The 15,346-nt window shown below is 42.3% G+C and overlaps 1 protein-coding gene across 2 annotated transcripts in view; it reads right to left on the bottom strand.

Annotated features, from left to right (window-relative positions):
- Nucleotides 1-5,009: 5,009 nt before the first annotated feature.
- Nucleotides 5,010-15,346, bottom strand: part of CRADD (CASP2 and RIPK1 domain containing adaptor with death domain) — a 175,656-nt gene continuing 165,319 nt past the window's right edge. For both annotated transcript variants that reach the window (XM_047868295.1, XM_047868296.1), the window contains exon 3: nucleotides 5,010-7,211. In XM_047868295.1, coding sequence (XP_047724251.1) covers nucleotides 6,910-7,211 — 302 coding nt within the window. In that variant the 3' untranslated portion in view covers nucleotides 5,010-6,909. The remainder of the gene's footprint in view (nucleotides 7,212-15,346) is intronic.

The raw sequence follows: 15,346 nt of genomic DNA, 5'->3' as shown, positions 1-15,346 counted from the left end.
ACTTTGTTTCCATATTGCAAATCACAGCAGGAGAAGGTGATTCTGACCCTCGCACTTCTCAGGGCCCCAGCAGGGTGAAGAATGTTAGAAAAACCCTGATAGCTAAAATAATTCAGCACAATGATTTAGCGAAACATTTTTTCTCTACCGGACACTGTTATAAGCTTTTATCTTGTGGGAGCCTCACTGTGACCACAGGTGGGTACTGTTACTGTACCTATTTTACATACGAGGACTCCGGCACAGAAACGTGTCCAAGAGAGGGAGCCTCTGGAGGGTATTCCCCATGCCTCTCACCTCTGAATCAAGGCAGAATGAATTGCTTCCCCTCTGCATTCCCAAAGACTTGGTACTCAGGCATGGACCTTATTGAATCGTGCTGTGATTAGAGATCCATGTTTCTCACTGGCCAAACAGTGAGTTCCTGTCGGACTGTGGACTTATTGGTCATCTTTTTGCTTCCCCACCCAGCACAGAGACAGGCTTATAGTAGCTTCTCAATACATGTCTGCTGAGTAACTGAATGAGGGGAGTCTCTCTCCAAAACTACCACTTCTGGGGAATTCTCCAGAGAAAGGGATGAAGACAGACTCATTCTACTGCCTCAGTTGCGTGTGTGTGTGTGTGTGCATGTGCACGTGCCCCAGCAGGAACTTCCGCAGTGACCACTGATGTTTGGGGGAATTAACTGGCATAATATTTCAAACCAACCCATTATACTTTGCTCACGCAAGTAGTTTTTCAATAACTTTTTAAAAGTTTTAGAAAGTGTAAGTACCTTTTAAAAACGTGCAACGTTGGGGCGCCTGGGTGGCGCAGTCGGTTAAGCGTCCGACTTCAGCCAGGTCACGATCTCGCGGTCCGGGAGTTCGAGCCCCGCGTCAGGCTCTGGGCTGATGGCTCAGAGCCTGGAGCCTGTTTCCGATTCTGTGTCTCCCTCTCTCTCTGCCCCTCCCCCGTTCATGCTCTGTCTCTCTCTGTCCCAAAAATAAATAAACGTTGGAAAAAAAAAAAAAACATGCAACGTTAAGCTGGGCAATTCCTCTTCTAGGAGTTAATCCTAGGAACCTTCCTGGCTGTACGCCCATAAATGTAAATGTCTGTGGGGGCTGAGCAGATAATGCAGCAGGCAGAGGAGCTGGGTAACAAGTGTGCATTCTGTCGAAGGTGAGGATGGTGACACTCTGCAACAGGTCTGCCCATTAGTGCAATGGGACAGAGGAGATCCAGGGTAACCAAACTTTGTTTTTCAACAGGGCCCAGAGATCTCAATTTTAAAATACTGGCTATAGTAGACTGCAAAACATGTACCCACGTTATTCCCCTCCCTCTCCCAACGCCCTTTGGGAAAGCCTTCCAATGTAGACTCTGGGCTGGCTTTAGGACTCACTTTAGCCAACAGATTAGCAAAAGGGATGCAAACAGAGGCTTGACAAGTGCTTGCACACTAGGGTTTGCCTCCTTGCTGCCCATGGGGACCCCCGCCACCACTGCCAAGTGAAGAAGGCAGGGAAACCTTTATGTAGAGATGAATGACCCAGACGCCTCTGTTGCTGCAGGCAGCAGCATGTCACTTTCCAGGCGTGCAAGTGAGCTGTCCCAGATCAGCCAGCCTCAGCCATCCCCCCAGCCGACCACAGATGCAGGAGGGCCCACAGAGATTAGCTGAGGCGACCCAGGTCAGAACAGTCCAGCTGGCTCCAAGAATTGTGAGCCAAGTTGTAAGCCAACACACCTTGGGGTGCTTTGCTATATAATAAAACTAACTTATCTGGCGCTAAACAAAGGAGGGATCCAATTCATTGTAACTTCCGGTGAATGTAAAGATTTAGCAACAAGGAACTTCCTTGCGTCACATCGCTGCTTACAACAGTCAAAAAGCAGAAACTACCCAAAGATCCATCTTGTATAATGGGAAATTGGTTAACAAATGATGGCACATACCTATGCTGGAATAGTATGCTACCACTAAACACAAAGGTGTAGAACAGCAGTCACACACGGGTCTATCATATTTGGTGTGCCACCAAATTTGGACCAGCACAATATTACCGCTCACCGGAACACATTCTACTCGTGTAGAAATGAACACTGAGCTGAGTGGATTGCACAGTGCAGTGGAGAGGGCTTCTGACTAGAGGAAGAAATAAAAAGCTCAGAATAAAGCCCAGAATGTTTACAGGAAAGTGCTCAACTTTGCTTTTTCAGGACATAAGTGTTAGGGGGGAGGAGCAAAAAGCTCTACTCAAGCAATGACATGGCCCTAAAAGAGGATCAAACACTGGGATAATGGTGGATGTTTTGACAGCGAAAGACAGTCTTACGTAGCTAGAGTCTTTTAATTTCTCCAGGCATGCTGCCAAAAATTATAGGACTTGGAAGTGTGCTCCAAACACAAAGGATGCTGAAAATCACTGGTATAGAAAAATCTTTAATGACATGGAAAGATAGCTATATGTTAAATAAAAGAAGCCAAGTGTAAAACAGCATGTACAATACAATCCTATTTTTTATTGAAGTATAATTGACATATAATATCCTATTATTTTCAGGTACACATCATAGCGAATTGATATTTTTACACATTATGAAGTGATACCCACGATAAATCTAGTTAACATCATACAAAGTTATTACAGTACTACTATGTTCCCTATGCTATACATTGTATCCCCATGAGTTATTTATTTTATAGCTGAAAGTTTGTACCTCTTAATCCCCTTAATCTATTTTTTCTGCCCTCCCAACCCATCCCCTCTCCATCCTCCATAACCAACATTTTATTTTCTGTACCTATGAGTCTGTTTATGTTTTGTTTTGTTTGTTCATTTCTTTTATTTTTTAGATTCCACATATAAGTGAAATCATATGGTATTTGTCTTTTTCTGTCTTATTTATTTCACTTAGCATAATACTCTCAAATTTCATCTATGTTGTCATGAATGGCAAGATTTCCTTATTTTTTATGACTGAGGAATATTCCATTCTATATATACGCCCCATCTTCTTTATCCATTTATCTATCGATGGACACTTAGGTTGCTTCCATATCTTCACTATTGTAAACAATGCTGCCATAAACAGAGGGGTGCAGCTTTTCCAACTAGTGTTTTCATTTTTTTCTGGGTAAATTCCTAGAAGAAGAATTACTGGATTGTATGGTACCTCTATATTTAGTTTTTTGAGGAATCTCCATACTGTTTTCCACAGTGGCTGCACCAGTTTGCATTCCCACCAATAGTGGGAGTTTCCTTTTCTCCACATCCTCACCAATAGTTGTTATTTCTTGTCTTTTTTGATACTAGCCATTTTGATAGGTATGAGGTGACACTTATCTCACTGTGGTTTTGATTTGCATTTCCCTGATGATGGGTGATGTGATTTTCACGTGTCTGTTGGCCTTCTGTCTGTCTTCTCTGGAAAAATGTCTATTCAGGTCTTCTGCCCATTTTCTACTTGAATTATTTTTCTGGTGTTGAATTATATGAGTTCTTTATATATTTGGGATATTAACTCCTTATCAGATAGAGATTTTGCAAATATATTCTCCCATTCAGTAGGTTGCCTTTTTGTCTTGTCGATGGCTTCTTTTGCTGTGCAGAAGCTTTTTAGTTTTGTGTAGTTCCAATACTCTATTTTTGTGTTTGCTTCTCTTGCCTAGGGAAACATATCCATACATATGTTGCTAAGGTTGATGTCTAAGAGATTACTGCCTGTGTCTTCTTTTAGGAATGTTATGGTTTCAGGCCTCACATTTAGGTCTTTAATCCATTTTGAGAATATCTTTGTGAATGGTGTGAGAGAGTGTTCTAGTTTCATTTTTTTTTTTTTGTATGTAACTATCCAGTTCTCCATCATTTGCTGATGAGATGATCTTTTCCCCATTTATATATTCTTCCCCTCTCTATTGTAGATTAATTCACCATGTATGTGTGGGTTTGTTTCTGGGCTTTCAGTTTGGTTCCATTGAGCTACGTATCTATTTTGGTGCCAGTACCATAATTTTGATTATTATAGCTTTGTAGTATACTTTGAAAACTGAGGTACCTACATGATACCTACATCTTTTAATTTTGTGCGTCCTTTAACTACTTATTATAGTTATAGTTGATTTGACACAATCCCATTTTCATTATAAAAATATGCAGCCATAGGAAAGTAACTGGGGGTAGAGACTAAAACTCGGGTGTCATACTGGTTATCTTTGAAAGACAAGAGTAGGGGTAATGTTTATTTTGTTTTTATTCTTGCCCAGTGGTATTTTTCAAACTGCTATAATGAGCATGCACTATTTTTATACAGAGAAAAATTAATAAAAGTTATAGTTTTTAAAAAGTAAGAGGGCATACTCATGAACGCACATGCCTGTGTATCCCAAACCAAAGTGGAGCAAGACTTTATCTTTTTTCGGGCAGTGCTTGCCAATGCTCTGCCTCTTCACTGTACTCCTTCAGAATTCTATTGGGGGTAGGCAGCCTCTGGAACTGTAGAATCTTCCACCATGCAAAAACACACGGACTCCTTGCAGGCGCATCGCCTACTCAATTCTCTTGGGAGGCGGGCAGAGGCATTCAGTATCACTTTTCACAGCCACAGGCAGAAATGAGGTAGTGATTTAGATGCTCTGTTCTTCCATTCTGCTAATCTTCTGCAAGAACGTGAGCAGGCCTAGCAGGCGCGACTGCTATTTGATGGCGGAGGCACCCTGCTCGTTAAGGGCAACAAGTCAGAGCTCTCTGATGGCCCTGGCAGCCCATGATGGGCAAGTTCATCACAAATTGTCCTTCACTGCTGTCAGAGCACCAAGGTATCTTTGTGCATGGTAGACTCCAAGCAAATGGTGGGAAGATGAGCTAGCTTATCATCAGACCCATTTCTAAAATGCCATCTAGTCAGAGGCAGCAGAGCCCGGCCATACTCCCTTGGCCATAAATGCGGTGAGAACAAAAGCCAAAGCAATTCTCTATTAGCAAACCCAGGGGACAAACAGCAACGTAACAAGTCCAAGGTTCAAAATGACAGGCAGTTTATTGAAGATGCCATAGAAGTTCAGTCTATCACTAGCACAGTGATGGGGCCAGAAGTCTGAGAATTTTACAAGACAGTGAATTAATGGCTGGGCTACAAAATGGAAAATTAAAGCTGATGGGGCCAGGCGACCATCCTTTTGAACTGCTTGTTGAACTGTGAAATAACTGATCTTTTTTAGTAAAGGGAATATGGTTGCCAGACATCTGAGAGGATGTTATCGATGTGCCACGGTCACCTTGGTGAGCACTCATTTCACGTTCAATTCTTCCATTCTATATTCTCATCCCGGAACACAGCGAGGTAAAAAGTCTAATTTTTTCCCTTTGAAAACAATCCTCGGTTAAGTTAGGATTAGGAAATAGATTCCCCGATTATTCAGAAGAACAGATCACAGATTGGGACTGTTCACCTGTCCTTCTCTTGATTGGACCCACGGTAGAATTAGTACGTTACATCACAGGTTAAAGCTTGGCAGGAAGCATGGTAATAGCACTTCCTCCTGCAGTGCCCTCACCTGTAGCCACTATTCGGCTTTGCCTGTGAACTTTGTCCATGTGCAGCCACAGCAGCAAATTAACAGCTCCCATTTGCTGAGAGCTGACAAAAGGCAAGGCACTAGACGAGCCCTTGGCAGACATTATCTCTTTAACCATCACAAAAATCTTGGAAGAGGGGACAATCATTTCCTCATCTGTAGAGGCTTAGGTTAGAGAAGTGGAGTGATTTGTCCAAGGTGATGCTGCTAGCAGGAGGACAGCAGGACTCAAGCTTCTTCGAGGGGCACGTGAGAAAGAGGAGAAGCAGCATGGAGCAACAGGAAAGGAGCAGGGCTCCAAAGACCCCTATTCTAGCTCATTCGGCCCCGGAAAATCATGCAATTTCACTACAGAAGGAGGCTCACCTCTCCTGCCCAACTGCTTCATAGGATTTTTGTGAGGTCCAAATGAGATCACATACATGAAAACTCTTGAAAACAGTGAACCATTTGACAAATATCATGTGTCATTAATAAAAAGACAGAAGACTAAATCATACTCCTTTAGAGCACAACACTTAAATCCCTACAATTTCAACGGAAAGACCACACCCTCTTTTGTCCCCCAACTAAAGCCTTTGAACAAGTGGCACAGTTATTTTCTTAAGCAACCTTTTAAAGATCAAGGGCTCAGGTGTGCATGCTGGTACCTGAAGTGGTCTTGCAGGGGAGCTTCAGTGTCTTAAATTTAATGCAGACACCCTGCCTATTTACCTTGACTGGAGAAAGTAAGAATTTCGTTATTACTTGTAATTCTGTTTCAAAACAAAAATGACTTCTGTAATTACGCACTTTTAATCTATGCACTACAGGAATGAGAAAAACAAACAAACAATACTCTCTCATGAAAGGGTCACATTATATATAGTAATTCACTTTTTATTATCATCATCATTAATAGCAAAGTGTACAGGTCAGTTTCCAGGAAATATAAAAGTGGATGCTTTATATATAGGACACCTGCATGTAATGTGATAACACAGTAGGTTTGTGTGTGTGTGTGTGTGTGTGTGTGTGTGTGTTTGAGCCAGTATGATTTACCAGTTTACTGAAAGGCAACCACACAATTAAAACCTGCACAATTAAAACAATGCAATCTTCAAGCAATTAAAAACAACCAATTGTCAATGTGGTAGAGCCACTGAGTAATCTGGCCTTTCAAGTAATATCAACTGGAAATCCTATTTTCTCCTTTTATCTAAGAATCTTAAAAAGAAAACAACAACAACAAGAACAACAACAACAACAAAACCCCCGAAAACTACCTGCCCTGGGAGAAAGTCAGGATTCTGCACATGCAACTTGGGGACATGCTCCCCATGGGTGGATGGAGGGAGACACCATTATTCCAACATGTGCTGGAGCACCGAGGGGTCCACCTCCACGGCCTGAAGGCCTCTCTGCAAGCTCCGGAAGGTGGCCTGCTTCCCGTAGCGCTGCCGCCAGCGGACGAAGGCCTCCACCATCTGTGACTGCACGTTGTGGGGATGGTTGGCCTTACAGCGGTAGATATCCGTCTGGGACAGTCCCAGAGACAGCACCACGGGCTCCCACTCAGGGCCCAGCCTTTGCGCCAGCTGGTTAATCTGCTGGTCGGATGGGGAGCTGTTGAGGATGTGTGGGGGGATACCGGTCATCTGGTCATCTGGGGAAAAGAAAGACATAAAGGTGAAAAGAGCAAACACATCAGATGGGGGCAGACATGAAAACTGTGGGAGGACAGCCCAACACTTCCATATGGAAGGGCCAACTTTTCCTAGTCTTCCTGGGGGCTGCTCAGTAAAAGGCCATAAACAGGAGTTTACAAAACACCATTTAGCATCTATGAAAATGTTTATTGCAGAAAATGTGAAAATAAGAAAATGACAATACTAGAAATCCCATCAGAGAAACCCGCTGACAATGATTTGATCTACAGTAAAACCTTGGTTTGCAAGCACGTTCCAGAAACAAGCTTGTAATCCAAAGCATGCATATATCAAAGTGAATTTCAAGAACCATTGGCTCAGTTGTGACCATGTGACATCCGGCATCACATACTACTCGTATTGCAAGACGTCGTTCATCAAGTCAAAATTTACTAGAAATGTTTGCTCATCTTGCCGAACACTCGCAGAACAAGTTACTCACAATCCAAAGTTTTACTGATATTTCTTTTCAGTTTTTTTTGTATATAAAACATACATTTAGGATTACCTGGCACATAGTGCTTTATCCCATGATTTTTTTCACTTCCATATCTTTTATCAGAGAGGCCAAGCAGGGGTTTCTGTGGGGAATTAAGAATGCCAGCCTGGGCCCCAGGGGTGACACTCTCTCCTGCAGGAATGGCTAGTGCTGGAGGGTAACGGGCTACATGGAATACCTACTCTCTCCTGATAAACGTGAACACTACCCAGAAAAGTTGCGGTTTCTAACAGAAGCAGAAGCAAAGAGGCCTGCTCAGGAAAAATAAAACTTAGGGGCCACGAGGTAGCAGGAGGAGAGTTACCACCCTGGCAGAGCCCAGTGGAGGAAGAGAAAGCATGTGCTGTGGAGGGGCAGTGAGAGAACCTGACCTTGCACCTCCTGGATCCCCGTCTCCCCGAGGCCAGTCTGCTAAGGAACTCTGACACTGAGTGAGTGACTACAGACGGGCCAGGCATATCCAGTAAGAAGTACCATCAGTTATGATGTAGAAGGCCTTCCAGAGGAAGGGGCTTAAAGCTAGGCCCTGAACACGAGGGAAAGAGCCCAGTGAATGGAAAGGTAAAGAAGTGTGTCCCGCACAGAGGGGATTGCCTGTGCAGAGGCCCTGAGGCAGAAAACCATGGTAAATCGAAGAAAAGAAAGCAGTTCGGAGTAGCTAAGCGCAGAGAGTCAGAAGGACTCCAAACATCCCAAATTCTGGGGCTGCTTATTGGTTAGGCCGGGACTAGAAGTGAGGTTTTCCTATCCCTGGCTCAAATGTGTGCACGACAGTACTCTACTTGTACTACACTTTGTCACCAGTATTACAGGGATCTGGAGTCAATCCTACTTGACACTCACCAGCTCATTGTTTAGATTTATGAATTCAAGAAGAAGGCACAAAGCATCCTATTAGAACAGCTAATGTTTTCCACCACATGTGCCTTTGGTCCCGAGGCACTTGCCAGTATCTTAGGCAAGTTGCAAGTTGCTGAGTTGCAAAAATACGGTTAAGGACTCTGGTGGTGTCGAGACTATAATTTTTTTTTTTTTTTTTTTTGGAAATGATTAAGAAGCAATTAGAATAATGATGATACTACTGACAATATTTTATATTAACAGTAATGATTTTATAGCTTTTATAAAAATATGGGCACTTTTATAAAAATGTGGGCTCATTGAAAAAGCCCTTATTCCTTATTATTCAAGGAAAATAAAAAAAGTACAAGAAAGAAAACAAAGCATCCAGTATCCCACCACTAGACTTACAGTTGCCATACATCATTCTGGGCATTTCTTTATGCACACATACTGCTAAAAGGGTAATATAATAGCTTTTGTCTCATAAGAGTTACTGATTTTTGCTTGAATATAACACAAAAAAAAGAAACAGAGATGAAACTAAATGGCTTTCTGACCTACAGTCAAATATTTAAACAACAATGACAACATGTACACCCAAAAGATATAATGCTGAGAAAAAAAAGTATAACATAATTTATATATTTTCACATATAAGTGGTAAACTATATATTTTCACATTAACACTCTATAATTAACACTTGATATGTCCTGTTCATTCCCTCATGATTTTTCTTGCTTATATCATTTTTATTGTGTTGGGTGCATAACATTTTTATGCTTCGGTAACAACAATCTGCCACCCCCTCGCCCCCCACCCAAGTTGTTTAGTCTTAAAACTACATTATAATGGTTTGAATGTTCACCGAGGCTTTTTTGTTGTTGTTTGTTTTAAACCATGACTTTTCTACTTCTGAATCTGTTCTTTTGATTTGAGTCAGTTGGGTCAATTTCATCACAGGGTGATGTTTTTCAAGAAATGCTCATGGTCACCATATTCTTTGAGTTCCTTCAGATCAGGACTGTCTGCTTTCTGCTTTCACTGTTGAATAATATGCAAACAAATTTATATATTGTTTTACTATTATACTTTTAAAGTTTTTTTTAATGTTTATTTATTTTTGAGAGAGAGAGAGAGAGAGAGAGAGAGCGCAAGCAGGGGAGGAGCAGAGAGAGAGAGGGAGACACAGAATCCGAAGCAGGCTCCAGGCTCTGAGCTGTCAGCACAGAGCCCGATGCGGGGCTCGAACCCACGAACTGCGAGATCATGACCTGAGCCGAAGTTGGACGCCCAACCGACTGAGCTACCCCAGGCGCCCCACTATTATACTTTTACATTATAAATATAATTCTATATTATTTAAATAATTTTATTCCTCTCCTAAGTTTGTAGGTTGTGCTCATATTTTATGGTGGGGAATGTTGGTATGGGGAATTTGGACACCAACTTGACCGTCCCCCATTTTGTAGAACTTGTTTTTTCTGTCCGAAGCTTATGATCCTGAAGCTTTAGACCAGAGTACATCTTGGCCATTCTCTATCTTCTTTTCTAGATATGTAGCATGATCTTCTGACTGAAGATTTAGCCCTTCTTCCCTTTCAGAAAAATCTGCCTGTGTTGTATCTCTGCATTCTTTTTCTGTTCCAGATGCCGGATGGCTTTGCCAATCCGCCATGGCTATCACTTTCTGTCTTATTACCTTAACTCCCTTCCTGTGATTATCTCATGCCTCTGCCCCATGCCATTCATTTGATGTTTGGTTATTTTTATGCTGTTTTATTTTGCTTTGGGTTTTTTTTGTTGTTGTTGTTGGGTTCAAATCTTATATTGTGTTTTTATTTCTCAATTTCTTTTCTTGGCTCTTCAATCTAGCTTTTAAAAATCCCATTCCACTTCATATCCATTAGGATGGTTATTGTCAAAAAAAAAAAAAAAAAAACCAACTCCAGAAAATAACAAGTGTTGGTGAGGATATAAAATGGTACGGCTGTTATGGCAAAGAGTATGGTGGTTCCTTAAACAATTAAAAATGGAATTACCATACAACCTAGCAATTTTACTTCTGGGTCATAGTCCTGAAAGGATCGAAGCAGTGACTCAAAGAGATATTTATACACCCATCTTCACAGCAGCACTGTTCCCAATAGCCGAACAGTAGAAGCAAACCAAGTGTCTATCAAGGGATGAAGGGATAAACAAAATGTGGTAGATTATACATTAGAACATTATTGAGTCTTAAAAAAGGAAAAAAGCCTGACTCGTTCTATGTGTGTGAAATTGGAAGACATTATGCTAAGAGAAGTAAGCCAGGCACGAAAGGACAAGCACTCTGTGATCCCAGTCATATGAGCTACCTATAGTAGTCAATCCCACTGAGATGGAAAGAATGAAGGTCACCAGGGGAGGGGAGAAGGGAATGGGGAACTGTTCAACGGGTAGCAGGTTCTGCAAGACAAAAAGAGTTCTGGAGGTTAGCTGCACAATATGAATGTACTTAACACAATGGAATTGTACACCTAAAAATGGAAAAGATGGCAAATTTTATGTTATGCATATTTTACCACAATTAAAAATAAAAATTAGGGGCACCTGTGTGGCTCAGTCGGTTGAGCATCCAGGTCATGATCTCACAGGTCATGATCTCAGGTCATGATCTCACAGGTCATGGCTCAGGTCATGATCTCACAGTTCATGGGATCGAGCCCTACATTGGGCTCTGTGCTGTCAGACAGCTTGCTTGGGATTCTCTCTCTCTCTCTCTGTCTCTTTTTGCCCCTTCCCTACGTGTGCACGCATGCATGCACCCTCTCTTTCTCTCTCTAAATATAAATTTAAAAAATAAAAAATAAATAAAAGGAGGGACTAATCTTATAAAAATAAATAAATAATGAAGTTTAAAAATCTCGTTGTTTTATCGTAACTACACTGAGTTTTTATTTCCACTGAATCCATACTGAGCTCTCCTATAGCATGAAATATTCGTGAGGTTGAGTTTTCTTGGGTTGGGTTTCCACTCAGGCCACACTGGTGTATGTTTACTTTCTGCAAGCCGTGCTCCTTTCTTTTTTCTCCTGTAGCATTTTTGCACAGTTGTCACGACACTTATCTTCATCTTGCTCCCACTTAACACGAGCATCTTTATCCAGGGCTTCTGTTTGCTCTCTTATGGTAAGCCAAGGTACCCTTGACACTTTCTCCCTCTGAGCTACAACTTGGGGTTGGCTGTTGCCTTCTATGCAGTGTTCTGCCACGGAGGAGAGATAGGACTCACTAGCCTGCCCTTGCTGGGAGTGCGGTGCCCCGCTCTCTCTTTTGGAAGCCAGTTAAATGTCTTGTACCGAGCCTGCTTTGCCTAGCCAGGGTGCACTTACTCCTGTGGTCTCTTTCCCGTAGCTCAGCGTGGAGACTGGGAGATGGCCTGTGTTTGCTTGCCTTCCTGCCTCTGCTGAGGGTGCTTCTTGACATTTACCAAGGCCATCCACTCACCTCCTCCACCAGCTTCTTTTCATACTGATCTGAATTAACAGGAGTCCTTAGGATTTTGTACACTTCCCTTCTTTTCCCAGGATTGCTTCTGAAGGGTCAGGGTCTGGTGTTTCTTTCCCTGCCTGCCCCTTTTCAAAGCACATGGCATAAAAGCCGTGATTGGGTTTTGTTGTTGTTGTTGTTTGGCTGCCGCTGGCGAATGTTTCTGCTTTTAACTTTTTTGGTTCAGTTTATCGGGTGTCGGGGAGGAGCCTGTGACTGCTGCACTCGGTCATCATTCTGACTCCTGGCCAACTATTAATGCAACATACGCTTTGGGCCAATTATTTGGGAGCGAGGGCGGTATTTGCTCTCATTCCTCTACACTTCAGGGTCACATATGCCTTGTGAATACTGCCACATAACTGGGAGAGGGCCAGCAATCTGTGGACACAGTCTGGAGCAAAGATAACTGGCACACGAGCACGACACAGCCAAGGGCAACTCAAGCCCTTCCAAGGAGACCTTACACACAGAAAGAGAGAATAACAGCTGTTTGTGCTGTCTGACCTCTATCAGGAAAAGAATCCTCACGAGGCCCTTCCAACTCGTGAGTTCTGCTGAATATGAAGTTATTTAAAAATGAGAATCCTAAGGCTGGAGTGTCAACATCCAAGGATTTACTGCATAAAATCAGGTCAAGCTATAAATGAATCCACCGTGACCATCTGGACACTGCTCCTCAAAGCTTGCTGTGCGTACCACTGGGGGTGTACAAGATGATATCAGGTGGTACATGGGTGAACATTCTGTATTTGAATTGTCAGGTACCTACTTAAATACAATTAGAAAAGTATAAATACCATTTCAAACTCATGACTTGCAAGACAAGTAAATGAAAGTACATTACAAAGTGGATATAGGATGACAAAGCAAGTGATCAAAAAAGAAAAATAAATGTTTAAATCAACAGTAAATTTAAATTAAAGGACGAACTTAGCGGCACCTGTGGTACAAAGATACAACAAAAATTGTACAAGCAGAACCCCAATGACAGAAGTGTGGGGGACGTCGAGTGTTTCTACAAAGGGTGCTATTGGCACTTGAGGCAGGGAGATCCGCTCGGCAGGGCTGTCCCAGTGCACAACAAGGCCTTCAGCATGCACTTACTAAGTGCGAGTAACACCCTAGCCTGAGCACACAAGTCCACATATCCTGGGCTGAGGCAATACTGTTCCTGGTTGAGAACCACCAGATACCGTGGCATAGGTATCCACTAGTTTTAAATACCCTAAAGCAGGGATTCTCTCCCTCTATACTGACAGAATGTTCTCTCTTATACAGATCCTAAATCCTTCCTGCAACTCTTCAATCCCATTCCTGGTGAAGTTCAAACTCCCATGTTTCAGAAGAAACAACATTCCCTGACAAACGGGTCTATCACAATGAAGCCATGCATTTGAAGGGATAAATGCCCCCCTCCCCAGGTCTGCTCCCCACCCCCACCCCCGTCCCCTCCCATCCTTCCACCCCCCCCCCCCCCCATCTTTGTGGTCATGACATGAATAAAAACAGCATAATGTTCCCCTCTCTTTCTCTATCTCCTCCTCCCTCACTCATACCAATCAACAGCTGTTCTGGCCTCAAACCAAAAGTCTCCTTCCCAATTCTTATTGCATTTAGAGTCAAGTATAAAGATTCACACTTCACTTTTTTGTTTCTTATAGGTCACTTGTCTCCCAAGCTCATTATGGGAGACATCATGTCTTCTACTTCTTGCCCTCCTTCTCCAATCTTTAGCCCCTTGCTAAGCAGAAAATGGAGCTCAGTGTACAATAACTAATCACATTCTTAAAAAGTTGCTCCAAGTCAAGTTTCCAACTCATCATCTACACCAGCTGGGTGCTTCTGACTTTTTCATTCGTTACAGAAAAAGAAGTCATCTCTTCCAACAAATCTCTGTGCAGGCAACACCCTGTGGTCTATCCTGGCTGAGTATGTAATCTCTGAGTGAAGGAAAGCCCACAAGCCCATCCTCCCTGGTAGACCTCTCTTTTTTGAGCTGTATTCTATAATATGCGGCCACCTTAATGGTGACCTGCAAGGAGGAACTATACAGGATTCCAAAGCACAGTTCAGAGAATGAAGACTATGGAAGGTCACAGAAGACATGTAAGCAGCTGCTGGGAGACTCAGACACATCTATGCTCAGGAATCTACAATAACGGGAAGGATTTCAAGGATAAATTCTTTTAACTATAAACTTCTGTAATATAACCAGAGATGTAAGTACATATGAGTCCCTTATAAGAGTGACTCAGCTGGACATAGGGTTGCAGTTTTAGAAACTATGTATGTTCCTTTGCAGAATTTGGTAACATATCCCTCTTGCCAACTCACTGCTGTAGTCAGCCGCTATCACTGCTGCGACTATCATTATGCTTCAGGTTTGCTGGACCAGAAAAAAAGTTGAGCTATGAGACTTCCCCCTTCTAATGTGGCCACTGTTGGAGTAAAAGGCTAATCCCTGCCTCAAGGACATGTAAGGCCTCTACTCAGGTTGAGTCCACTGATGTTCCACTGACCAACGCAAGGCATGTGGCCAGGACCAGTGTGATAGGGAATTAAGTCTTTTCATAGGGTGGGAGGAGTAAAATTTTGCCAAGCAATAATCTATAAACACTGACCCAGCAATTGCACTACTAGTTATTTCTCTAAAGGATATAAAAATGCTGATTTTAAGGGGCACATGCACCCAATGTTTATAGCAGCACTATCAACAACAACCAAATTAGGGAAAGAGCCCAAATGTCTATCAACTGATGAATGGATAAAGAACATGTGGTGTGTATATACGTGTGTGTATATATATATATATATATATATATATATATATATATACACACACACACATATAGATACAATGGAATATTACTCAGTGATCAAGAAGAATGAGATCTTGCCATTTGCAACAACGTGGATGAACTAGAAGGTATTATGCTAAGCGAAATGAGTCAGAGAAGGACAAATATCATATGGTTTCATTCATATGTGGAATTTAAGAAACAAAACAGAGGAACACAGGGGAAAGGAAGCAAAATAATATAAAAATAGAGAGGGAGGAAAACCATAAGACACTCTTAAACACAGAGAACAAACTGAGGGTTGCTGGAGAGGAGGAGGGTGGGGGGATGGGCTAAATGGTGATGGGCATTAAAGAGGGAAGTTGCTGGAATGAACCCTGGGTGTTGTATGTAAGTGATGAATCGCTGGGTTCTACTCCT

The sequence above is a fragment of the Prionailurus viverrinus genome, chromosome B4 (genome assembly GCF_022837055.1).
Source record: "Prionailurus viverrinus isolate Anna chromosome B4, UM_Priviv_1.0, whole genome shotgun sequence".
In the NCBI taxonomy this organism is placed as follows: Eukaryota; Metazoa; Chordata; class Mammalia; order Carnivora; family Felidae; genus Prionailurus; species Prionailurus viverrinus.
Note: the sequence above shows the minus strand (reverse complement) of the source record. Positions and strands in the feature narration are given on the sequence as shown.